The sequence below is a fragment of the Paramisgurnus dabryanus genome, chromosome 24, assembly GCF_030506205.2.
Source record: "Paramisgurnus dabryanus chromosome 24, PD_genome_1.1, whole genome shotgun sequence".
Taxonomy (NCBI): Eukaryota; Metazoa; Chordata; class Actinopteri; order Cypriniformes; family Cobitidae; genus Paramisgurnus; species Paramisgurnus dabryanus.
In genome coordinates, this window is record NC_133360.1 from 6,777,539 (window position 1) to 6,804,844 (window position 27,306).

General features: G+C 34.2%; 2 protein-coding genes across 6 annotated transcripts; one reads left to right on the plus strand and one right to left on the minus strand.

The window, feature by feature from the left end:
- Nucleotides 1–435: 435 nt before the first annotated feature.
- Nucleotides 436–2,927, minus strand: LOC135724348 (SLAM family member 5-like). The gene is made up of 5 exons (XM_065244482.2): nt 2,610–2,927; nt 2,094–2,390; nt 1,447–1,563; nt 1,134–1,180; nt 436–914 (listed from the first exon to the last, which is right to left on the minus strand). The coding sequence occupies exons 1-5, from the start codon at nt 2,887–2,889 to the stop codon at nt 864–866; spliced, it is 792 nt and encodes a 263-aa protein (XP_065100554.1). The 5' UTR covers nt 2,890–2,927; the 3' UTR covers nt 436–863.
- Nucleotides 2,928–10,975: 8,048 nt separating this feature from the next.
- Nucleotides 10,976–27,099, plus strand: LOC135724113 (natural killer cell receptor 2B4-like). 5 transcript variants are annotated; one of them, XM_065244465.2, is made up of 6 exons: nt 10,976–11,243; nt 11,382–11,711; nt 12,642–12,941; nt 13,023–13,133; nt 13,223–13,287; nt 13,527–13,608. In XM_065244465.2, exons 1-6 carry the CDS (start codon nt 11,141–11,143, stop codon nt 13,581–13,583), a joined length of 966 nt encoding a protein of 321 aa, XP_065100537.1. In that variant the 5' UTR covers nt 10,976–11,140; the 3' UTR covers nt 13,584–13,608. The 5 variants fall into 5 exon arrangements, with proteins under 5 accessions (XP_065100537.1, XP_073669620.1, XP_073669621.1 ...); XM_073813519.1 differs by lacking the exons at nt 11,382–11,711; nt 12,642–12,941; nt 13,023–13,133; nt 13,223–13,287; nt 13,527–13,608 and adding exons at nt 22,013–22,342; nt 22,793–23,101; nt 23,904–24,029; nt 24,153–24,220; nt 25,669–27,099 and having other exon boundaries at nt 11,033–11,243; XM_065244470.2 differs by lacking the exons at nt 10,976–11,243; nt 11,382–11,711; nt 12,642–12,941; ... (1 more) ...; nt 13,223–13,287; nt 13,527–13,608 and adding exons at nt 20,277–20,392; nt 22,013–22,342; nt 22,793–23,101; ... (1 more) ...; nt 24,153–24,220; nt 25,669–27,099.
- The last annotated feature ends 207 nt before the right edge of the window (nt 27,100–27,306 follow it).

The following is a 27,306-nucleotide window of genomic DNA, read 5'->3' on the forward strand; positions in this document are numbered from 1 at the left end:
ATGATATCAGAGATAGATTTAGTAGTTTAACTTTTTAAATGTGTTTTTGTAATCCTCAAAATAACAGACCTGACACTGTTTCCAACTAGTACTGGAAAATAATTTTTTTTATAACTTTAACAGTATTTCATTAATATTATTTAGGTATATCTACAAGAATTTAAAACTACTTGATAACATTAGATCTTTGTTTTCTTTGCAATAGCAGATGTATTTTAAAACACTGCTTCAGCAGCCAAAGAAAACTTACCATTAAAACACAAGAGTAAAGGGCCCAACTGAAGCAAACACTGATCACGATAATGGTGATTTGTTGAAATCTCAATATTTTTTCAATATTAATGGAGGGTGCAAACGTGATATTGATTCAATGGTATTAACATTGACAAATCAACGATTTTTAACATTGTTTCAATGGTTGCATGCTATCTGGGTTTGTTCTTACCTCAACTTAGACTTTTTTTTCGATGGCGCAAGATGCGAAGTTCGTCACGACATGTATGTAGCCCGTCATGTGTATGGTTTGTAATTTCAAAATATGTGTTCGGAGCTTCGAGTGAACATAAATGTGCCTGCTGCAGACATGTCTAACAGGTTTATGATAAAAGAGATGCTCGCGTTTGCCAGATACTCACATAATCTCATTCGTAATCAGAGTTTACTGTTAAGGGAGTGTCTTGCGTGTTTTTTGTGAACGTGAGTGTCTCTTTTGTCATAAACGTTTTTGACGCGTCTGCAGCAGGCACTTATTTTGAAAAAACACGTTATGAACATGGTTCACATGACGCAACAAACACATATTTTGAAAACACGAGCAACACATATTTTGAATTAGCGCAACTCGAAGAGCAGTCATGATGGTTTCAAACTCCATTTGAAACCATTAGTAGGTTAACTTCATCACTGTCAGGGCCCTGTAAGAAAACACAGAACCAGTTATAATGTGAAAAAGAAAGGGTTAATCTATAATATGTTATTATAAATGATCATTTATTTAGTGACAGTCTACCCTAAAATATCTAATTATATATATATTTTTTTAATTTAATTATCTGTATGATTCTCTACATATGTTGATTATATATTGTGTAGTTCTTATTTCTTTGGCATTAAACTTACTGACAGTATCTTACCATATAATTGTTTATGTAATTCATTGGTGACACTTCTGCTTCTTGATCTGCAAAATAAAAAAAATATATTCAATAAAACTATAAATTAAATACAAATCACAATATAAGTATTTGTTGTTGATGTGCTGTAGGTCGAGTTGCTCAGCACAGCTCTAGAGCGCCATCTTTCTGCAGTGTTGAGTTAGTTGAACTCAAACACATTTCATTAAAGTTAATCAAAGTCTTTTATGACTTATTTAAGTGTCTAACATCAGTATAATAATAAAAATCTTGCAGGAAAGCTTTGCTTTGGCATATTTGTTGTAATACTTACTGTCTCGTTCTGTTTGTTGATTTCTCTTACAGTATTTGACTGCTGCTGCTGCTAGAATTAAGACCACAACCACCACTGCTGCTATCCAGTAATAGATGCTGGGAGTCTCTTGAGAAGCTAAAGACATATGTGTGTAAGTAAATGCAAATCTAATACAGTTTATTTAAAAAAAAAAAACAATTTCTGCTTGTTTTTGTGTGTCTGTGTTGTTATGTTAATGTATTTGTGATTATTTTAATTAAATGCATTCACTGTCATACGGCACTAGAACACAAATAAAAAAGTCATAATTATATAAATTATTAATATTATTGAGCTGAAATGTATTTTTTGTATAACATAACTCTTGCTTGACATTTTTAAACATTACTACAGACATGCCTAACTAAACTTTAAAGGGACAGTAGGTGGGATTTATCCCCATCTAGTGGTGAAATTGTATTTTGCATTCAAACGAACAGTGCTCTCTAGCACCTCGCTTTTCCAAATGCGTTTTGCAACTACTGTAGCCGTTATGTAATCGCTGATCTCCTTGTCCGTTTCAGCTGGTTCACGTGTTCTGAATGAAAACGCGTTGTGGAAACGCGTTGGTAGGCTAGTGCTTTTTGTCCCTCTCTGCTATTATAGTTTATCAATAAGGACCTCACCTAAACACATCTGACAGACATGAGTGATGTTGAGATGTTGAGTTTGGTTTGTGATGGGATTGTTGAGTACACAGCTGTATGTGTTTGTATCCTGATATTCAACCTCCAGAGGTAGAGAGAGTCTGATGTTGAGATCAGACACACTGATGCTGGACAATAAACTGTTTCCTTTGTACCAGGACACACTCACATCTCTCACATCTGTCACATTTAACACTGAACACAGCAATGAACAATTTGAGCTTGATGATGATGAGGAGCTATTGGTACAGGTGATGTCAGGACTGGGCAGACGAGCTGAAAAACATTAAAGAGAAAAAATATATTTCTTAATAGTGTAAATCCAGCATCTCTTAAACCTTGATATCCTGCTTACCATTGTGCACATACTGACATTACACTTTATGTTCTGAGATTGCTATACTACAGTATTAGAAACACTATTTGTCTATTTTTTTAATTCTCATTGCAAAATATAATCATTACAACATAACATGACTTATTCACTTTACTCACCATGGACAGTAACTTTAAATCTCTTGTATAAAGTTCCTCTGCCGTTGATGATCTCTTGTTGATAAATTCCAGTGTGTGTGATTGTGATGTTTGTGATGGTGAGAGATCCAGTCTGACTGTCCAGATACAGTCTGTCCTTGAAGCTCTCACATGGATCACAGACATCATACTGTTTATAGATTTGAGCTATACGAGTCTTCTGAGGTCCATGCCACAGTATCTGCTGATCTCTCTGTATTTCAGTAATATCAGTGTGTAGAGTAACAGAATCTCCCTCCATCACTGACACTGACTTCACTTCATCACCAAACACACCTGAAAGAAATTTAGAAAGTGTTTCCCAATGTTATTATATTATAATAACCAGGTACCTACATCTATATTTTTGTTTATCACTCAACAGTTCTTGAGTTCATAGCTCTGATTCCAAACAGCCAACACAGCAAAATCCCCAGTGTTAAATTAACACTGCTCGGTGTTTATATAATCCACACCAAGATTGGTGTTAAAAAAACACTAAATCAGTGTTAAAGTTAATAAGATAATGAAGTGATTGAGTCATTAATAGTGAACACCTGCTGGTCATTCCGTGTCAAATCAACTCAATTTTGGAATTGTTCCTGTCTTAAAATTTTTATTTTGTTGACTCTTTTTCTGGAGAAAGTAATACTAAAATGAGGAAGAAAGCCAAAATATTAAATGCAATAGATAAAATGCCTAGAGTTTAATGAACACTATCATCATCTCTGTTTTAAAACTAAAATTACAACTTGCTTGCAGAGTTACATGGATGATAGGTTTAACTTCTAAAAAACTGCTGTAAATCTGGTTACTAAAGTAAGTCACCATTGTGCCGATTAGTGTTTCCTTTAGTTGGGTACTTGGGTCTTGAAGTTTAGTGTTAGTTTTCTTCTGCTCATTGTGGCGGTGTGTTTATAAAACACATCTGTTAAAGCAGAGGAAGATGAGAGAAATGAAGTCTATAACTGTTATTATGTTAATTAGTATGAAAGTATATGTCTTGGGATTCAATGATATCATAAAGAAGTAATCACTTAATATAAGTGTTTAATTTATGTTCTGCCAACCCTGTGAAGTTCCCATGAAATCCAACAGTGCTGTAAAAGACCACATACCCTGAAGAGTTAAATATTGTTTATCCAAATCTAATCTGTGGTGTAAGTCAGACACACTGAGACATCAACAATCAGCCTATAAAACACAATCATGGTGACAAACAACAACAAAGCTTCATGCCGCAATGCATGCTGGGTACCAGGATTGTAGAAAACTCAATCATAAATCCCATCATGCATTGCAACATGACAAAAATTTTGCACCTTTCTTACCATTAACTGTCACCTTCATTGAGATTTGTATCAGAAATCATGAAGTCTCTCTTCAGCAAAAAACAACAACAACAAAAAAAAACACTAAAGCATGACGGTAGTCGTATTCAATACAATGTCATTTGCATAGAGCTTTTTTATATGCCCGTTTCATCATAATTAATTTGTGATCAAAGGTTTCAATGATTTGTAGAGTAGAATATAATAAAAATAAACAATCTGAGAAGGTCTGGGATGTTTTCCCTCTACATAAAGCAATGAGCAAGTGGTCTTACTAAAACATTGTTACTATTGCTAAACGAGGGGAGTTAGATCAGTTAAAGTCAAGGGACAAATGCCTAACTAAAGGAAACACTAATCACAGTAATGGTAACTTCAAATGAACTCATAACAAACACAAACTTAAGATTTAATGTGATACATTTTGTGATAAATGTCTATTTGACTTGTGAGACATCACGTCAGAAAGAAGATTTGTCTACTAAATCACTCGTGTGGATGCTGGAATAGTTGAGCACTTGTATTTTGTTCTGACAGCTGTTTAGAAGTTAAACTTATCCATTTAGAAAATAACTCTGCAAGTTATCATTTTATTTTTTAAACAGAGATGCTGATAGAGAGGCAAATGTGAAAGATTGCAGCTTTTGGAGGCACACACCCAACAGTATTCATCTATTGCATTCAATAATTTGTCTTTCTTTATTATTTTAGTATTATTTTCACCAGAAAACGAGTCATCAAAATAAAAATTTAGAGACAGGAAAATGTCCAATATGTAATTGATTTGAATGACCAGCAGGTGTTCACCATTAATGTCTTAATCATCACTTCATTATCTCATTAACTTTAACACTGATTCAGAGTTATATTTTTAACACCAGTCTTTTTTAACACCGATCTTGGTGTGGATTATATAAACACCAAATAGTGTTGATTTAACACTGGTAGAGTTAATTTAACACTGTGGATTTTCCTGTGTATAAAGGAAACAGTTTATTGTCCAGCATCAGTGTGTCTGATCTCAACATCAGACTCTCTTTACCTCTGGAGGTGAAATATCAGTTCAACAATCCTATTGACTTTTATTTTTACAGTTAGTAATGTATTATCAACATCTCATTAACTCAAACAACGGGATTTGTTATTTTTGCATAATAATCTATATATTTATTTGAATGTGTATTTTTAACTTAAGAATGTGATTTTAATAAGATATTTATTATTGTATGACACCTCATGCAATGAAAAAGTAAAAATATATGTCTTTTTCTGATGTCTTGCAGTTTTGTTTTTAAACTGTTAAACCTTATAAAGTGCTGAAAATAAAAAAACAAAAATATAAACAAAAATAACCCTCCTGAGTCTGATTGCTGATAATTTAAAGGTTCTTTAGCAGTGGTTCTCAAACTTTTTCAGCATGCACTCCCCCTTGTGTCTGGTGCATTCCTCTGCGGCCCCCCAAAGAAAATGAATGACCAAAAAACAGTTCTAAAACTCAACATTTTAATAAAAAAAAACATATAAAATTATACAAAAGAGTGCTTTTGGCTGGTAGTCTTATTTTTTTTTAGGTTTAATTACACAGAATTCCTGATAAATTAATGTATTTTAAAAAATGTCATAAAACTGGGCCCCCCCTGGCACCATCTCGCGGCCCCCCGTTTGAGAACCACTGCTCTAGATCAGCGGTACACATATCTTCACCAAACAAAGGAAAAACTGGTCACCTAACCCCAGTTTCTGTCAAACTTTATCCTTTTATAACCAAGTTGCCAAGTCTAAAAATCCCCTTCATAGACATCACAGTCTTGAGAATGCTCCAGCCAAATAATAAAATTACCTCAACCTCAAGCAATCTGAGATATGTTCATCATCTTTTAGACAAACACATTTGGAGTTATTTTAGTAAATCTCATTGCTCTTTTAAGCCTTTTAATGGTAGAAAACACGGATCATGGTACAACTTCGGACTTTGTACCTCAAGGTTCTTAAGGGAATTTTTAGCAAAACAGCCTTTTGAAAAGCGAAAATCTTACTTTGGACTTAAGTCTCTTTTTCCTGCTGAAGTGCACCACATTGGCATTAGTGGAGAGCTTTAAAAATGAGTATGGCAAAATCAGGGAGTAATAAAATCAGTAAATTATTGTAGAAAGAATATAAAAAAGATAAAATGAAAGATAACGGTATTGGCAAACATGTATGAAGAAACAAACAAATACGACTTGTAGTGTGTGTGTGTTCACCATTCACTGGATGGGTTAAAGGCGGAGGTCACATTGGTCATTTCATCACCTTTACTTTACTTTCTCTATAGGGTCACCATGTACTCTTGATTGTTCAAATAAAGTTAACCAATTCAAATGAATGAACTTATTTAGACCAAGTGTGGGGACTCTTCTTCCTGGCTATGAATAATAAACTCATGCAAAAGACAGAGACTTATTCTCCAGTTATTTTTTTTTTAATACATATCATTTCCTTAATCCCATGACATAAATGTCTGAACCTGTAGGAGCGTCTCAACTCCAACAACCCGGGGGGTTGTATGTAATGTGAGTCACCACAGTAAGATCTATCAACACTTAATCCATCATCCAGATCATATCTATCTCATACAGACTTTTTTTAAATGTAATTTTTAATATTTTTTTCCTGCTATTAGTTGTTTTGTCAATAACAAATTGGTAGGCATTGGGCTGTAATAATGTTTGTTAATTAAAAGTAGTAAAGGAACAACAAACAACGTTAATGCATTTATTAATCAGTGGCAATGGTTAGAAAATAGGAAAAAACAATGAGAAAACAATACATAAAATGACACGAAAAGAAAGTCTTGCCACAGACACGAGAATCTTTTTAATTCATGCGAGTGACACGAAAAATACATTCGTGCACAAGGCACAAACAAGGCTGAATATCGTTCCATGGACACAAATAAATTAATAAAAATGTTTGTGACTATAACAGACTTTCCACAAGATCAGTCTGAAATTCAGCGCTTTTCAGGGAGACAAGTTGAAAATGCATAAAAAAGGTGAAAAAGCGCCATCTGCTGTTTTGGCACATTTGTGAGAAATTAAGCTAAGATAATCTCTGCTGCAAAACACAGTACATATTTGTAACACCTTTGCATTTTCTCTCAAAAGTCAAGTTTTCCCTTTGCAAAGCAGATTGAGTTGTTTGCAACATGTTGGATTTGTTTGTATTAAAATGGCACAAAATTCACTCCATAATAATAAGATAAAACAAAAATAAAGATATTTCAACAAAATATCTGAAACTTTAACAAAATGTATTCCAAACTCTAGAATATATTGGTAGGATGTCTACCTTTTGACACCACGTGCATGGGCATGGTCATATCAACAGATGGCGCTATTTACCATTTTAGCCTTTCTATGATGTGGGATGTAGGGATGTATGTAGCCTATATAAGATGTGAATAAATAATTTCAAGCTTGATAAGAATCAACGTATATGTAGTTTAAGTGTAATAGTTGTATTAAGCTGAAACCACTGAGAGTCATGCGGTATATGATGCTGTTCCTTTGACTCTCTTTAACAAAAGCAGATCTTTGTTCTTAATGTTTTTTGATGTGGTGTTTTATACAGAGCATGTGTGATTTGGTAAGGTTTGTCATGTGTCACTTACACTTAAATCATATTCCCTCACTGGCAGCTGCAACTGGCAGCTGCAGGGCTAAGGCCCTTCTGTAGGTAAAAAAAAATGCTTTAAGGATCCTCAAAACGTTTGCTATAATATAATGAACTAAAAATGAAATTATAAGAGTCTATTAAAAATGAAAAAAAAAAAAAAAAAAAATATATATATATATATATATATATATATATATATATATATATATATATATATATATATATATATATATTATAAATTATACTAAGCTTTAAGAGTCGTTCTGCTTGGGACATTTGTAGCCAAGTGGTCCCAAAAGACCCAAAAGGTCGTTGATTTGAGTCTCATGATCTGTGACTGTGGTGCACGTGAGAAAGGTACCTTGACCTTGCGTGTGGATCTTCACGACTTGCAGTGTGTGTGAACCAGGTGCTAAGGATTGACATCCGTGGGTTCAAATAGCATGCACTTGATTGACACTGATGGGGAGATAAATCCTGTTCTTTAATTTTCCGAGCAGGTGTTCCGAGCAAAAGTGTTTGTGTGCACATTATAGGGAAATAAATGATGCTTCATATTTTGGACGACTTCATCACACTGGATCGCTTGTTTCTCGGTAAGCTTGACTGTGTGGTTAAAGCTGGTATGTACACTTTAGGTTTCACAGGATGTGGTTTAAAGTGAAAAAAATGGACAGAGGACATAGACGTAACGAAGATATAAATGAGAGCTTTAAACTTTGTTTTTTGAATTGTTAAATGAAAATATTTGATTGTTTATGCGTGCACTACAAATGATAGGAAGTAATGCCTCTAAATGATAAAGGGATTTTCACATGTCAATCAGGAACTATGAAGTCTCTGTGAAACACTTTAACCTGCAGAAAGTATTATTCAAATGATATAAAAATATTATAATGTGTTTATTATAAAACGTTTAGGGGTTTAGATTAATCCAGGACTAGGCCTTAAGTTGCTTTTACAAACATACCCTACAAAAAAACGAATGTACATTTTGGGACAAGCAATGACACTTGATATGGTAAGGTGTGTCAGTACAAGCTGTTTTTAAATTAAGCACCTTAAACATGCATTTTACTCAGGGATTAGGATAAACCCTGTCTGGGAAACCGTCCCTTAATGTCTTATTTCTTATTTCTCACGGGTCTTTGTGCACTTTGACTTGCAGCGCATTGAGACAAGCTGTGATCTGTTTTTTTTGTCAGTATGCACAAATGTAAATTCACATGATCTTAAGCAGGTTAAAAGCAGCAGCAGGTGTATTACTGGATATGTGTGGTAAATGTTTTTGAGGTTTTCAGCATGTAAACTGTTCTTTTACCACAATAGGTGGGTGAGAGTGTCTCTTCTCACAAACTTACAGTATGTGAACTTCCTGACCTCACACTTTACTGAGAAAAACTGTTGTGATAATGCTTTATAGATCTTTCTTTAAGACTAATACAAGATTTGTCTGTGGTTACTTTATAATAAGTCTAGTGATGTTCCCAAACTATATAATAAGTGAAGAGAATCACATAATGCAACATTAATTGTTATATTGTCTTATTGAATGCTTTAGTAAAGGCTTGTTAGAGCCATAACAGCTTTTACGCTTTATACAGAAGAATTATTAATGAAAAGTGAGTTTTTTTTAATATCTTTAAGATAAACTTGGTAATTTACATGAAGTTAAAAATGGAAAAACTGTCATATTGACCATATGCATATTGAACAATGTCAAGTTCTGTAAAAGTTGTACAAGTTTTCTTTAGTCAAAAGAAAGATTGCAAGCATCCTCATCGTTGCAACATCAGCTCTTTCCATCTCCATTTACTCCTGAATTCCCTACATCACAGATAAGGATAACTGCCATAACCCGGACTCCTGTGACTTGTACACTCTAAAAAAATCCGTTAAAAAACGGACAAAGTACTGTGTAAATATGAAGGAATTTTCCGTATTTATGTTTTACAGGCGTTTATCAGTTAAAAAAAAAACATGTTGCATTATGGGTGCAACAACTCCAGCTGCAATCTTTCACTTTTGCCTCTCTATCACCATCTCTGTTTGAAACCTAAAATTACAATTTGCTTGCAGAGTTCTTTTCTAACATGGATGATGTTTAACTTCTAAACAAATGCTGTCAGAACAAGATACAAGTGTTCAACTATTCCAGCATCCACACATGTGATTTAGTAGACAAATCTTCTTTCTGACGTGACGTGAAAGTCAAATGGATATTTATAGCTTTTGTCCCTTGAACTTCCAGAACTGACTCTGCTCTTTTAACATTGCAACAATGTTTTTGCTTGTAGCAATTACAACTTGTTTGTTGCTTGAGTAAGGGGATTTGTCTATGATGTCATCTAAGCTTAGTTGTTTTTATGTTATGCTGCCTAGCATTAAAATATGAAATAAGAATGAACATCTGAAATGTATAAAAGTGACACTCTATGCTGATCTAAAAACACATTGTGGTGAGAGTAAATGTTAAAAAAGAGTTTTCTACAATCCTGGTACCCAGCGTGCATTGCGGCATAAAGCTTTGTTGTTGATTGTCACCATTGTTGCGTTTCATAGGCAGATTGAAGTGTCCCTAAAGCCTACGGACAATGTTCTGTAAATCTACGGACAGTGTTCTATAAGTCTACAGAATGTTCAGTTTTTGAATAAACGGAAAACGTACCAGTAATTTTCTGCCAGAACATTATCCGTTTTTTTACAGATTTTTTTTTTAGAGTGTAGCCTATGTGTTTGTGCTGCAAAATTCCTGATAATCCTATAGATCTGCTTCAATAAACATACATTCTGTTTTACTTTCTGTCAGTCCTGTGTAGGCCATATCATTACAACAGCCAATAAGATAAGGAATCAGACAAAGAACTTTTCTTACCACGCAGACAAACATTTACTTTATTCAACAGATCCGTTTAAAGAACAAACATTCTGTCATGCACATATTCAATATTTGATCACTGGAAAATTAATTTGTCTTGTAAATTCATGTGCAGGTGCTCTGAGGTTAATGTAAATCATTGGTTAGCAAAGCAAAATCAATGATAAAACAAAATACTTTTTAAAAGACATTATAAAAACAATATAATATTTATGTATTATATAATAATAAATATTACCTCAAGTTAAGGTAATAGACCATAGTTAGCCTATTCATTAATTAGTAATCATTAGGTGCATTTGAGACCCAAACAGAGTTAAGACTAGTGTCCGGTTTCAACTAACACGTGAATAAATGAATAGTATAAGTTGTGAACGTCAATGTAAAAAAAAACATATAGGTATAGAACAGTAGGACTGTCTGTAGGTCATATACAAGTGCTATAATTTTTTTTTTTTTTTTTTTTTTTGAATGAGGGAGGGGTTAAACGATAACAATGATGTCATATTGTAGACTGGGTACAGTTGAGTCTGTTCAGTTCGATCCTCTCTTCTCTGAATGCAGGTGTAAATGCATTTGTTGGTGAAAATATAAAGCAGGATTTTCTTTAAAGCAGTAAACTTGAGTATCTGTCTGCCAGATATTCAATGTCGTTTATTTATGAAATTCACTCGGTTTCTGCACTATGTGGAGTTTATGTCGGAGGATTAGAGTGTTTTTTCTTCATGTATTATTTTTTGCTCACAAATGGTAGGTAATAAATTATCTTGGTTACACTTTTAAATCTATACTGCAGCAAAAATATTAATTTTTAGTCTTGGATTAAATAATGTTAATGAATAAAACCTCAATATCCTGGAAATTAACTGGATGAGATTTGTGTTTCAGGTGTGTTTGGTGTTGATGGAGATGAAGTGAAGTCAGTGACGGTGGGAGATTCTGTTACTCTACACACTGATATTACTCAAATACAGACAGATCAGCAGATACTGTGGATGTTTGGACCTAAAGAGACTCGTATAGCTGAAATTATTAAAAGAGCTAATTTGAGCTTTATAGATGATAATGATGGGAGATTTAAGGGCACACTTAAGCTGGACAGTCAGACTGGATCTCTCACCATCACAAACATCACAATCACAAACTCTGGACTTTATAAATTAACTATCATCAGTAACAAAGGAACTTCATACAAGAGATACAATGTTACTGTCTATGGTGAGTAAACTAATGTGTGTATTAATTCCCAAAATTGATCGGGAAGTATTATACTTTCTGTTTCCTCAGTGGATTAAACAAAACCTTTTCTGTGTTACAGTATTGATTTAAATTTACTTCAGTGAATAATTAGCATGTTTTAAAAACAAGTGACAAACCCACATTTAGAGAAAGACATTGTATCTCTATGTCAATAAAAAAAATTAAAGTTTGAGAAAATTGAATAAATTGTTGCAAACATTTAATTATGTCTGCATGATAGAAACTAGATGCTTTTCTTAAACCCCTTCAGACCTGATTTTTTCCAGTGTGCCTTATTTTGATTGGTTGACCAGGGACCAATTTGCATTTTATTGGTTTGAACAACAAAACGTACAACCCTGTATCACAAAATTATGTAAATAATTATGTATGACACTGAAACGGTTTTCAGCCTTTTTGCGTGAACATGTCACGCATTTATATTTACGTGTCATTGTCACGTATTTGTTCCTCAACTGTTTTGTCCTATTTTCAAACCATTCACACTTCAGTTTAGGGTTAGATTTGGTGTTTGCGTCAGGATGTCACTTTAAGTATTGGTTTATACTTTTTATTCATGATTTATTTTTTTATATTCTATCATTTTTAAACCATATGATTCTTAAACCATGTCATGTTATGTAAATCTAACCCTAAACCAAAGCGACAATGGTAAGAAAATAGGACAAAAGCAAATACGTGACAGTAACATTTAAACAGAAATGCGTGATATGTGCATGCATAGGCTAAAGGTGGAAAACCGTGTCAGTGTTATGCTTAAGACTCACAAATTTACGTGACTATAGGTACATAATTTCATGATACAGGGTTGACGTGATGTCCATTTCAGTGGATGCTGGGTCTGAATGGGTTAATACCTGAAACATTAATTTTATTCCATATTTTCAGCTCATCTGCCCGTACCTGTCATCAGCAGTAACTCTTCAAGCTGTTCTTCATCATTGTCATCGTCAAACTCAAAATGTGTGTTGTTGTGTTCAGTGTTGAATGTGAGAGATGTGAGTCTGTCCTGGTACAAAGGAAACAGTTTATTGTCCAGCATCAGTGTGTCTGATCTCAACATCAGACTCTCTCTACCTCTGGAGGTTGAATATCAGGATACAAACACATACAGCTGTGTGGTGAGCAATCCTATTACAAACCAAACTCAACATCTCAACATAAATGACATCTGTCAGATGTGTTCAGGTATGTCAGTGTTTGATAAAAGTTATAAGACAGAGATTTAAATCGTAACAAAGATAATAATAATGTTTTTGTGCATTACAGAACTCCAGTATTTTATATTGGTGATAGCTGCTGTTGTAGTGTTGCTAGTGGCTCTGGTTGTAGGTGTGATCTACTGCTATTACAAAAAGTTTAAACAACCAGTTAAAGAAGGCAAGTGTTTACATGCAAAAATGTGTAATAAAATTTTTAACTAATATAAACATTATTTGAGGTTAAACATGTGATTATTATTAAAACAGCTCAGACTCCAGAGACAGAGATAGTTTACACACAGCCATTCTCTACACAAAGGCTTCAGCATACGGTAAGATGTATTTACGAGCTTTACTGACCCCCCCCCCAAAAAAAAACAGGCATAAGGTTAGTCACTCTGTAGTCTGCACTACTGACCTGAATGTAATAACATAATATTTTTTGCTATAGACTACTGTTGGTTGTTATTGGTAGGTTTGTAATTTCCAATGATGGGAAATTCCTCTCTTATACAGCATCTTCTTAAATGTTTGGCCAGTGTCTTTATTGCTATTTCTGTTTTTCTAACAGGATTTTGTTGAAGCAGATCGCACAGAATACTCATGTGTAGTGACACGGCATAAGTAAATAAAATAAATAACTTTTTGTTTAACTTTGACTGGTTGTTAATTTAATTGAACAAAACTGTCACCACTGCTAATGTATATAGAAATAATGTATATATGTTTGTTTTTAAATGTCATTCAAGACATTGGTGGACATATACCAGAATCATCAGATAAATCATCAAATGTAAATGTCGCTGTACCATTGAATTTAGAATATATCTAATGCTAGATTTCAATTAATCCAGCTGATGTGGTTTCCAAAAATACAACTTATATTTAATGGAAGCAGGTTATTAAATTGAAATTTAGTAAAGGAACAATTTATCTGTTTTTGAAGTGTACAATTCATGCACACGTACGTTTGTGCACAAAAGCGTTTTAATCCTGAGCTGAGTAATAATGTTTGCAACTACTACAGTAAAACTTAAGTTACACCCTGTGGAGTGGTTTCCCTGACAGGGATTATTTTAAATTTAGGTTTAACAAACATGCATTACTAAAAACATTACTTGTGTGCATTTTGAGGCAAAACAAAGAGCACTAATGTATTTTGAGATATGTCCGTGCAAGTTGTTTTCAGTTTGGACAGCTTTTGCATTTATTTTAGTCTAGGATTAATCTAATCCCTGTCTGGAAAACCACCCCTGAGTGTTTGGCGCTCATTTAAATCTTTTGTTTGCTTTCCAAAAGTAATATCCTGTTCGTTATTTTCTTGTAAAGCCTGTTTTTCATACAGCAGCTTTACTGGAACATCAGCTCATTTTGTGATCCATGCTTAAAGTTTTAAAATGGCAATCTAAAATTTCAGTGGTTGTTTTATAATAAAATAATGTATTTAATATTATTTCCCCAACATCTCTTTATTTTTATAGGTTTTTGTATAATGTAATTGGTCTGGCTTGTGCTTTATTGGATCATTTGTCAATTTGGCTGGCACTTTTCCAAACAATTGTGTGGGAAAATGATCTTTTTTTTTATTTTTTTCTATAATGGAGATAAATGTCATATCTATCCTAATTAAATGTAATCTTTTTATGATAATTAAACTATTAAAACTTTTAGATGATGTGCGAACTATAATAATGATGACAGGACATGAATGAGTTGCAGTTAACAAACTAGAGATTATCATCTTAAATAACACAGAGAACTCATTTTGGGCTTCATTAAAATAAATGTTTGCCATTCACTGCATCATTTATGGTCCAGTATTGCCATGACTTAAATGTCTGAACCTGTAGGAGCGTCTCAACAACCCCAACAAAACGTGTTTAAACTTGGGCCATGGAGGTTGTTATGTAATGTGAGTTATCACAGTATGACCTATTTACATGGCATTTGATCCATCAACCAGATCATTTCTGTCATATATAATTTTTTATATATATATATAATTTTTAGTATTATTTTTGCCTTCTAGTTGTTTTGTCAATGACAGATTGGCATTTGGCTGTAATTAATAATAGTAAACGAACAATAAACAACAATTTCTTAATGCATTTATTAATCAGGTTATTGTTAAATTATAAATATTCGATTGTTCATTAAAACATTTTTAATTGCTAAACCTTGCAGTACTGTATACTAACCACCAGAGGTCGACCTCAGCTAATTCAATGAAAATTATACACACGTGCCTGGTTAGCAGCAAATCTGAGCATTTATAACCTTATTCCCTGCTGACCACCAGCAAAACCAGTGAACTCGTTTTTAAAGTTTAACTTATTTTTCTCTAAATACCAAGATACAAATACAGCTGTGAGCTAAACAGACTCGACGTCTCACTGTTGTCTGTCAGACATTATGACGTATGTAAGAATCACTTTAATATTGTCAAGTACCCCGTTTTTATCAATAATCTAAACATGTTTTAACAGTCAGTCTGAAGTTGATGTTGGTCAATGATATCAGCTACCGATAGCCTGCCCTACACTGTAAACCGGGTTAATTTATGTCATGATTTTTAAATTTAACTCAATGTCGCCCTCTGTCGGTTGAATAGTAATATGGCCGCTAGAACAATTGAACTTTCAGTGGCTGCACATTTTGCTGATTACGTCAGTATTCTGTGCGGAGTCCAGTCATTTATACAGATTAGTGGTTCACGTGTACTAGGACTTTGTTTTGAGTTGTTAGTGCTTAAAAAACCATGCACATAAATATAAAAATGCAAAAAAAAAAAAAAAAATTAAAATGTACATTAGTACAGAATGTGCAGAGGTGGGCCCAATGTAAACGCATATGAAACAACAATGTGGTTTTGCTGTGATATGTGTGATGTCAGTGGGGTCTGGTAAGTGGCCCTGGTGTATCCTGAGTATTGTTGATAAGGCGAGTTGTGGATGGAAGGAAACTGTTTTTGTAGACTCTGCTGACAGACTGCAGCTTCCTGCCGGAGAGGAGTGCCATGAAAAGTTTGTGACCAGGGTAAAAGAGGTCAGTCACAATCTTGACTCCCGCTTCAGGGTTCTGGAAGTGTAAAGTTCATGAAAAGATGCCAGACTGCTAGATAGAAGAAAACGTAAAACTTTTTTCCACCGCTCAATACATTAGATGACAAGCAGAGCAAAAAATACACAAAGAGGATCCTAGCAAAGGTCTCGGGGATTTCCAGGTGCTGGAGCATGAAGTGAAGGGCTAACAAGGCTTTCATCACCTCAGATCGACAGGTGTGTTTATTCTTGTTCAACATTGTTATAAAAGCTTGTTGTAATGTCTATAAATGTGATTCAGTGATAGACAATATTGTTTGTGTGATATTGTTTCATTTTCCCTATTGCATAATTTAGATTTTATTAATGCACACTTTCTGTTTAGGCAACAGGTGGTGTTCAGGTGAGGACACAGAAAGAAGAGGATTGTCTCAATGAAAAAATTTACAAATGCTGCGTTTTCAGGTGAAATAAACAACATTTAAACCCCATCGACTTCTATTTCAAATAAACCACGGATATTTTTATATTTATTTATGTGACCTCAAGACTTTTACTACACCTCAAATGAGCTATCGACAGAAAAGCATTTACATCCATAATGAACAAAATGCACTTTGAACCCACTTGTCTGCGTTAAATGCCATGAACATAGTGAATAGAACAGATGGCTGGAGATTGTTAGATGCAATTAAATATCTGCGATTTTGTGTGTTTTTTATAACCTAAACTCAAAGTGAATATGTAGGGTTCACAATAACATGCAAACTGTATGAACTATTTAAATAGTTTTTTTCTCTAACTCATCTTGTTCTACCAGTTAAATACATTTGTGTAAACTCTATACACAAAAAGTTTGAAGTGTTTTATTTGCATATTATTATTTAATTAAAATTTTCTATACAAATATTTCCCTTAGAGGGACTCTCCACTTTTTTTGAATAAGTGCTAATTTTTCCAGCTCCCCTAGAGTTAAACATTTGATTTTTACCGTTTTGGAATCCATTCAGCTGATCTCCGGGTCTGGCGCTAGCACTTTTAGCATAGCTTAGCATAATCCATTGAATCTGATTAGACCATTAGCATCGCGCCTAAAAAAATAATCAAAGAGTTTTGATATGTTTCCTATTTAAAACTTGACTCTTCTGTAGTTACATTGTGTACTAAGACCGATGGAAAATTTAAAGTTGTGATTTTCTAGGCAGATATGGCTAGGAACTATACTCTCATTCTGGCTTACTAATTAAGGACTTTGCTGCCTTAACATGGCTCATGTTACGGCAGCAAAGTCCTTGATTATTACGCCAGAATATCGAATATCGAAACTCTTTGTTTATTTTTTTAGGCGCGATGCTAACAGACTAATCAGATTCTATGGATTGTGCTAAGCTATGCTAAAAGTGGTACCGCCAGACCCAGAGATCAGCTGAATGGATTCCAAAACGATAAAAATCAAATGTTTAACTCTAGGGGACCTAGTGTGCGAGTGTCCCTTTAAGGAACTCTTTAGATCGCATAATTGACTTTTGTCATTGACTGAAAGCTTTCTTGAGTTATGTACAGTAAGGGTGCCGTTCATTGTCTACTTTTACAACAGAGACTGCATTCAACGATGCATTCAATTCTGTTGTGAAAAAGGCTTTCTTATACAGAAGTAATGAAAAAGGATGTGATGTTAGCCTCTTACAGTAGCGGTTGCTTACAAAATAAACCACCATGATCTTGCATATAATGATCTAAAGAGTGTTTACAGGCATTAAAAGGAGAATTGACCTATAATACATGCACTCAATGATGGTGACCCTTCTGTTTAGTGCCACAAAAAATCTCCCCACGTCATTTAACTTAAGGAACTTGTAAGTTTTTGGCTGAATCATTTTTGAGTCTGTAAGAAACCAACATCAGAAGTGGTGGTCTGTCCCCACAAATAGAGGAACATACAGTAGATCACGTGTTGTTAGAAGTGTTCAGACATGCTTATCACAATGTTTGGAGTTATGGAGCTATAGTGATGTATATGGCTGATTGGCTTTGGCATTTTTAGGTACAAGTTGGTGCAAGTGAATAGTGGCATAGCACCATTACAGAAGACAAAACATACTTTTCCATTTACACTCATTTTAAATGTGCTGATGATGTCCAGCAGATGCATGAGGGAATGCATGTGTCTGCATCCGGTTGAGGCATTTAGGATGTTTACAGATACAGATGTGGCCATTAAGAATGCATGTTTACGTGTAATAAACCTATTTACAGTCACATGCTTGATGTCTGCTGTTTCTCTCTTGACTGTGTGGTTTATGCTTTGTATGCAGGATGTGGTTTGCAAGCGAGAAATGAAGACATTATGAATTACCGAGAGATCACATGAGAAAGTTAATCTGCTAGAGTTAAGCATCTTAATACATACATGTAGATAGTTCAAATATGTGGGGTGATGTTCATCAGATGTTTATGAAAAACATTTCAGCAAACTGAATTCTACAATGAAGAAGATCTCAAATGCAACTCCTAATGCAGATACAGGAAGACATTTTGCATCACACCATAGACATTAATCTTATTAGTGACACTGTAGAAAGAAACATTGAAGCAGCTGGAAAGCATTAGTGAGACATTTGATATCAGTGAAATTAAAGCTAAGTGGATATATCTGTTACGTCATAATGGTGTATAATGAAATAATGCATTATGGGAATTGCCAGAGGTATCAAGAAAGAAAGAAAGGGAGAAAGAAAGAAAGAAAGAAAGAAAGAAAGAAAGAAAGAAAGAAAGAAAGAAAGAAAGAAAGGGAGAAGGTCATGGCTAACAGCATTTAAAATTGAAAATTTGCAAAATAATCAAAACGTTACTAGAAAAACACAATAAAACTGCTAGTCTGTATTGTTATTCTCCTGAATGTTAAATAAACTTATATATTATTTATTGTACATAATGTTTTTTTAATTTTGAAACCAGACCACTATGGAGTAACAGGTTTTGAGACCAGTCCAAGTGTTAGCCATGTCCTGAACCATTTCTCCAAATCTTTATCTTTGCCACTACATTAGTAATTGTGAGAAACGTGCCTGTATTCTGCTAAAGCAAACCTGCATGAGGGTTTTTTTAAACACTGACTCTTCTTGACTGGCACAGTATCAGTTCACCCCTGATGCAAAGTGAGATGCTTTGCTGTGGTCTGGTTTAAAGGCCCGTAATGAAGCGATGAGGTTTTTGTGGGGCATACATGCATGAGAACCTATTTGTAATCGGATGTATAAAGCAGGCGTGTATGTGTGAGCGTGCTTGGTGCTTGGTCTGAAGTAAAGTGCTGCTTTGGTTTATAAAAGAACCATGACCTTGTTTTTGTGTACTTGTCTTTAGTCAACCTGAAACTCGGTGAGGGATAAAACAAGATTTTCATTCAAAATCAATAAATATATAAAAACTCTTAAATGAAACTGATTTGATGTTGACCCTGCAAAACCTGCCCTGAATTATTAGTGCAAAACAACACTGTAAAAATTAGCTGTAATTATGCAGCTGGTTGCCAGTAACTTACTGTAGAAGATAAAGAATGAAAATGTTTCATGTTCATTTAACTTTGAACAAAATGTTGCCAGTAAATAACATTAATGTAAAATCTACAGCAAGTTACTGGCAGCTAGTTGACAGTAATACCCAGTAATAATTTAATTTCTACAGATTTTTTTACAGTGAATATTCTTGATTTTTTATATGATATATGAAAATAAAGAAACGAAAGTTGAGCAAAGTTGAGCAAATGTTAATAAATAAACCCTCTACATAAAAGTTCCAGTTTTGATCTTTTTGGCAGATATCATTCACACACTGTAAAATCTAAAAGTTAACTCAACTAAAACCGTTTAAGTAAACCGGTTGAATTTGTTTTAAACACACACATTTGAGTACTTTGAACTTAAACAAATTGAATTATATGCAGTTATGCACTTATATTTAAGTTCACACTACTTTTACTATTGCGTACTTTCCCCACTTAAAAGATAGAAATCTTATTTTGAGCTTTATCTCCGCCCCCATTTGATTCAAACCCTGCATTTCCCAGTCTCCACATCTTCTTTTCCAGACAGATGGATTACCCGAAGGGGATTTCCTAAATAATAGTGTACGTGCCCAAGTCCAAGACATACAACAGATGGCATTGGAGTCCATCAAATGAATGAAGTAAAATGGTATACTAATACATGTAAAATAAAATAAATGGAAGTATTTAGCATAAATCTGATGCCAACGTCGATTAAACAAGTTGTATTCACACCTTTACGGGAAGTGGCTTACCAAAACCCAAAGTGTTAAAAATCTCTAGAAAGTGAAAAATCAGGGGTATAAGCAGGAAGCAAACAAATTGAATTCTGCTCATAGAAAGAATAATGAGGTAAGATATAATTCTGAGTAGAATGGTTTGTCTAATGCGAATAGCCTAATAAAAGTAGTAAATGTACTTTTTGAACTCGTAACATTTAAATACAATGTAGCGTCACCCATAAATCGTGTTCTGCGTAAATATATCTACTTTTAAAGCAATTTAATCTTAGCAAAAACCCAAACAAGCAGAACATCTTGAGGCTATACGCCCCTCCCGTCTAGCTAACTGATCTCTGCCGGTAATCAGTGTGATTTCATGCATCTACAGTGTTTGTCGGTGTTTTTACTGAGTTATTTTCTTGCAGTTATTTATCCCAGTGAATTGTTTTGGGGCTGCATGGCCGCTTTGTTTTATTTACATGATATACAGTAGCCTACTGGATCTTATTTCTGCAACCCCCGAGTTTTATAAAGCGGAGCATTGAGTTGGATTGTGTATTTGTCATCGTGCCACATGGCCATGTAGGAGTTCGGCATAATTCGGAAGAATATGTTTAAAAATATCGTTTTCATCTTTCTGTTTATCTTACATGGTAAGTCTGATTGCGTTTACACACGAAATGTACAAGACATGTAGCCTACAACACGGTTTGGCATACTGTACGTGTACGATTTGTGTTGTGTCAGATGAGCTACTAAAAAAACTGTAATATAAAATGTCAAATTAAATATGCATTTAATTGATACCGTTACTACAGTTTCACTATTATATAGTTAATTTTACTAAGAGTAGATTTTTGTTGTTTTTATCATCAGTAGTAATTTAGCAAGCATTGTGTCATGTTTATTTGTTATTATAAAATGCTGTGTTTTTTTATGGTTGGGTTTACCCAAACCCAGTGTTTTTTAGAGTGTGTGATCTATAAACTGTTTTAACGGTAGGCTAACAGATGTAAATTATTTTTAGGCAAAGTTATGCAAAGTAGGCTTTACAGTTATTTTAACTGCACAAGGTTAATCATATACTCGTCATTAACATCTTTAAACACATTCGAATTGAACTATATGATCTATCATGTGAGAGCTTTATGTTGAAATAAGATATATTTGAGAAAATGATGTATTTGCAATACAGTGAATATTATGTGAAGTTGTGTAAATTCACAAATATGTTGATGCACCACGTGCGTGCAGTGGTATCCGTTTGCGTGACTTGCAGTTGTGTTTAGCAACCGTCGGCTTTTCAAAAACATGTTCCACTCCCAGCTATAAACAAGAAATGTTTTTGGCTTGAAAATGATCTTTGCTGGGCGTGTTTGGCTTTTTGCGCCGCTGCGCAGACTATGTGCGCAGACCGATCCATTCTGCTCTCGCGGTACTTTGACGTCATACACAGATTGGTCTGCACAGGTAGTCGAACACTCCTCTTTTATTACAGTAAGTAGCCCTCAGTGGTCCGGTACATATGTTTTAAACTTCTTTGACTACAGGGGAAGGAAAATGCCAACTCGCCCTGTCCTGCTGAAAATCAACTAAGAAAAACAACTAGGAAGGTTCTATATTTAATTTGGCACCATTTATTTGCATTTTTCTGCCTGGAATGCCGAATGGGACAGAACTAAAATGGGTAATTGCTCATTTAAGGTGTTCCTTTGTTTTGCCTGACATTATGTGTATTTGAATTCTTCAGGTGTGTTTGGTGTTGATGGAGATGAAGTGAAGTCAGTGTCAGTGATGGAGGGAGATTCTGTTACTCTACACACTGATATTACTCAAATACAAAACCGTGATCAGATATTGTGGAGCTTCGGACCTCATGAGACTCGTATAGCTGAAATCTATAAGGGCCCTATTGATATGTTTGACAGTAATGAGATATTTGGAGACAGACTGAAACTGAACAGTCAGAATGGATTTCTCACCATTTCAAATATTAAAATCTCAGACTCTGGACTTTATAAACTACTGATCAATAGCAACAGAGGACCTATAAATAAGATATTTAATGTTACTGTCTATGGTGAGTAAAGTGACTTAGTCTTGTCATTAAACAGTTGGCAACGTCACATGCACAATGATAAGCAAAATGTCTATGGGGTGCCTATTTATATTTAACATTTAGATTTTACATTTAGATTTATATTTAACATTTATATTTATATTTAACATTTAGATTTAACATTTAGATGTAACATTTAATATTTACATTTAACTATTTAAAATATCTCTAAGTTGTTAAATATTGTTGTAAATTTGCTAAAAAGTGAAAGTCAAAAATTAATACCAGTTTTTTAAAACATTGTTTGAAGCTAAATGTGACAAAATGTTGCTGATAGTTCAGCTAAAAGATGCAACACAATTTTTCTGTACATTGATGGCTTTTCAAATGTGTATTCTTACAAAATAACTTTTGTGAGCTTGATATAAATTCATTCTGAGATAGTAATACTTATTATATTATATTTTCCAGCTCCTCTACCTGTTCCTGTAATAACCCATATCAGTAACTACTCAAACTGTTCATCATCATCAGAAAGATCATCAGTGTCAAAATGTATGTTGTTGTGTTCAGTGTTGAATGTGAGAGATGTGAATCTGTCCTGGTACAAAGGAAACAGTTTATTGTCCAGCATCAGTGTGTCTGATCTCAACATCAGACTCTCTCTACCTCTGGAGGTTGAATATCAGGATACAAACACATACAGATGTGTGGTGAACAATCCCATCAAAAATCAAACTCAACATCTCAACATCACTAAACTCTGTGAATCATGTTCAGGTAATTATGACAGTACTGCATTTCTTAACTCTTTCCCGACCAGCGTTTTTTAAACAAAGTTGTCATCCAGTGCCAGCATTTTTTATGATTCACAAAAGTTTTATGCATTCCTGAAAATGTGGTTCTTTAAATATATAAACATATCAATTGAAAGAACAGACCCTCTGCTTTCAAACAATATAACAATTTCATCCTATCTTCATTTGTTAAATAAGTTGGGTAAGAGCGCCACCGGAAATATGGATTGCCATAAAAACTCATCATTGGCAGGGAAGTGATTTAATAATAAATGAAAAAATGAATTCAAGCTATAGGTTTATATTTTCTTATTGTCCAGATCTATGTAAAGGAATAGTTTACCCAAAAATTGCATTATTTATTAATCCTCATGTTGTTTTAAACATGTATGAGTTAGTTTTTTTATTTTGACAAACACAAAAAATATATATTTTGATAAATGATGGTAAGCACACAGCTGATCGTAACCATTGACTTCCATAGTAGGAAAACAGATATTATGGAAGTATTGTGATAAATGATGAAGAAGATATTTTGATAAATGATGATAAGCACACAGTTTATGGCACCCATTGAATTCCATCGTATTTGTTTATCCACTATGGAAGTCAATGGTTACAAACAGCTGTGTGCTTGTCATCATTTATCAAATTATCTTTTTTGTGTTAATCAGAAATTCATACAGATTTAGAACAACATGAGGATCTTCATCTTTGAATTTCATCTATCACTTTAATGGGCAGAATCTATTTATTATTGACACTTTTCTTTTGTCTCATTACAGCAAAGATAACATCTTTCAATCTCACTGCCCTGATACTTAGTCTGCTACTGCTGCTACTGGTGATAATTGGTGTTAGTGGACTGGTGTACTGGAAGTGCAAGAACGGCAAACAAGCAGAACAGCAAGGCAAGTATTACTGCAGATGATGTGAGTCTTTAAAGTGCTATAAAGTTTTACCATATTTACTATTATTTCAGGATCATACATAATGTTTTGTAGTTAAAGAAACTGTGGTTATTGTTAAAACAGTTGAAACTATTGAAGAAGAGATACATTATGCTACCACAACATTCTGTGCACGTCGTGCACATAGTACGGTAAGATACTGTATTGCTGTGTGCACCACCTGTTGACCTCTCCAGTGGAGAAACAATATTTGTGTGCTTGCTGGTATTTGTTTATTCAATGTGTCGTTCAGTCGCTTCTGTCTCAAACGTCAGCGCAATTTATGATGCAGTTAGTTGAGTAAACGTAAAGATCTGATTCCTGAAAGTGATCAAGCTATCTCTATCATTAACTTTAAAGGTATAGTTCACTTTATAATGAAAATTCTGTCATAATTTACTCATCTTCATGTTGTTCTAAATCTGTATGAATTTATTTTATTTTATGAACACAAAAGAAGATATTTTGAGGAATGATGGTAAACACACAGCACTAAGTGACTAGGCAACATGTGGAAACCCAGGCTAATGTGCTCGCAGATCCACAGCTAGTTTTGTGATATCTATGGGATGTAGAATAGAAGTTAGACACATAATAATAAATAACTCTAAAAAAAAATTGTTTTTTCCTGTTCATTTGAGAGTGCCTGCTCTCAGATTATTAGGGCCCGAGCACCGTATGTGCAAAGATCTAGTGTTTCTACTCAGTTTTGAATTCTTTTCAAAAAATAAATTGCATTTTTGAGGGCCTAGACATACTCATGAAAAGTGGTGAAAATGTACATGTAGTATAGATATCAGAAGTGGGCATGTAGAAATGACTCGATAGCATCACCAACAAAATTTCAAGAGATCAGCCCCCCGCTACGAAAAAATACATGTATACGAAATTTGGTAGGATCATCTATCACCCCAAAAGCAACAAAAAGTCTCTTGGAGCCAAGCTCTAAACAACACAGGAAGTCAGCCATTTTGAATTTTCGCTGTGATTTCTATGCAAATTTCATACTTTAACAAACTACTCCTAGAGATTTTATCAGATCATCATCATATTTGGTCAGTCTGAACTCAGTGATAAATTGTGAAGACCTTGAATTTTCATTAAAGGGCTTGTCCGTGGCGGCCAGGCAAAGTTTAATGTTTCACCATGTGAAAGCTGTTGTAACTCAGGCATACAATACCCACCTGTCAAAGACTTCATATGTTTAACAAGGGTCCTGGCCTGAACACATCAATATAACAACAATCAGTTACAGTCATAGCGCCACCGGCTGTACACAGGATGTGTGGCACATCAAATTTCCTTTAAATATCCACCTATATTTACCCACTTAAATTCATATGCACCTGGTTCAATGCTTTACTAAGGCCATAAAGTGGCGGTACACATGCGTGCGAGGGCCCTACCATCGCTGCTTGCAGCTTTTGTATAGCTTTGCATCTGTTTTATATCATGAACTGTAGTTTCATAACTGATCCTTTTTCTTTGGACTTTATTTATCAAGTACCATATTTTTTATACATTTATGGTTTGTAATTTGTTGTCCACCCCCACCATTTTGTAGTTGTGGCATCTTTGACTGTTTCACTTTATTTTACAGGAAGCTGATGGACCAGTTGAGACGATTTACTCAAGTGTTCTGATGAGCTAAAGATCCAACTTCCCATTATTTGTGTTATTGTTGATAGTTTAGTATGTACATTCCCATTTATACATTTGGGACATTTTTTTAATCAAGGCGAGGTATTCATTTTATCAGTATGCATGTTACCAGTATTTCCTTTGCACTGCTTGTCCTCAGGGCAACATTATGTTGACCCTGGGACAACATTTCAATAAACCAATCAGATTTCAGAAATAAGTTTACAGTTTGATTTAAGTTTAAAGGGGACATATTATGAGATTTTTTTAAAGATGAAAACTAAGTCTAAAATAGGTCTGAGCAAAAGTGTGCCGTTTTGGGTGTGTCATTTAAAATGCAAATGAGCGGATGAAGTGCAACCACTGATCACAATGATGGTGGTTTGTTGCAATTGAAACTCAATTGTGCTGTGAAATATTTTATCTCTCTCTTTCTCTCCATACTAAATGGTTGTGCTGTGGTTGGATAGTGCAGATAAAGGGGGCGGTATTACCTTATTCTGACATCACAATAAGGGCCAAATTACAATGACCTATTTTTCACATGCTTGCAGAAAATGGTTTACCAAAACTAAGTTATTGGGTTGATCTTTTTAATATTTTCTAGGTTGATAGAAGCACTGGGGACACAATTATAGCACTTAAACATGGAAAAAGTCCGATTTTCATAATATGTCCCCTTTAAGTTTACAACCAGGATTAGCTGTTTCTAGACCATTGTTTTTCACTTATCATGTCCCTCTGATTTTAGGGTTTGGTTGGGGTTGGGGGTAGGTTTAGGTTTTATTTAGAAAAATGTTGTCCTTGGGTCAACACAATACATCAACCACTTGGCAAAATCAGTTTGAACGCTGACCCACATGTTTGGTCTTGCAGCAAAACTATTTAAGAACCACTGTTGTCAGGCATGTTCTGGAATATAAAAACATTACTTTTTATATAGTAATTACACATTTTCCAGACAGGGCGTATTCTAGTCTCAAACTAAAATACCTGTTTGAGCTGCTTTAATTTAAAAACATTTTTGCACTGACTGTAGCTATAGTTTCATGATGCACACCATTGTTGTATGTATGTTTGTAAAAAACAACCAAACTGCCTTAATATAAAGCCTAGTCCTGGATTAATCTAAACCCTGTCCTTAAAAAATGCCCTATTGAGTTATAGATCTCAGATTCATCCACTGTCCTGCCCTGGAATGAGTAAGAGAGGATTCAATTGGTGTTTACCAAATCAAGATTTTGTCTGAACATGTTATTCCTGAAGCAATTGTTGTGTAGCTGCCTAAAAAGCAAGTGTTTTTTAAGTATGCATTACAAATCTGTATCATGTTTTTTCTAAGGATCTATGATATAGCATGCCATAAATAAATAAACTGTTACTTTTTTCACATTGTTGCATATGTCTCTTTTTGTTTTAAGAACTATGTATCATACCATTTCTTTTGCATCTCAACAAAACACACCACGGTAAGACACACCAGAACTAAGTACTTGTTTTACCACCACTTTCAGAAAATGAGTTCCAGTATTTTCTTTTTGTAGTTCCAGTTTGACAGGACATGTTTCCACATGTTGTGCTCCATTGCGGGAATCTC

What these genes read in the sequence shown, in the direction of transcription:
- LOC135724348 (XM_065244482.2), bottom strand. Translation starts at nt 2,889, where the DNA reads ATGGAGGGAGATTCTGTTACTCTACACACTGATATTACTGAAATACAG. An exon ending in TGTCTGTCAGATGTGTTTAG is followed by an intron (nt 1,564 to 2,093) that starts GTGAGGTCCTTA and finishes ATATGTCTTTAG; the next exon opens with CTTCTCAAGAGACTCCCAGC. An exon ending in ATTACATAAACAATTATATG is followed by an intron (nt 915 to 1,133) that starts GTAAGATACTGT and finishes GTTTTCTTACAG; the next exon opens with GGCCCTGACAGTGATGAAGT.
- LOC135724113 (XM_073813519.1), top strand. Translation starts at nt 11,141, where the DNA reads ATGTCGTTTATTTATGAAATTCACTCGGTTTCTGCACTATGTGGAGTT. An exon ending in TTATTTTTTGCTCACAAATG is followed by an intron (nt 11,244 to 22,012) that starts GTAGGTAATAAA and finishes TGAATTCTTCAG; the next exon opens with GTGTGTTTGGTGTTGATGGA. An exon ending in ACTCTGTGAATCATGTTCAG is followed by an intron (nt 23,102 to 23,903) that starts GTAATTATGACA and finishes GTCTCATTACAG; the next exon opens with CAAAGATAACATCTTTCAAT.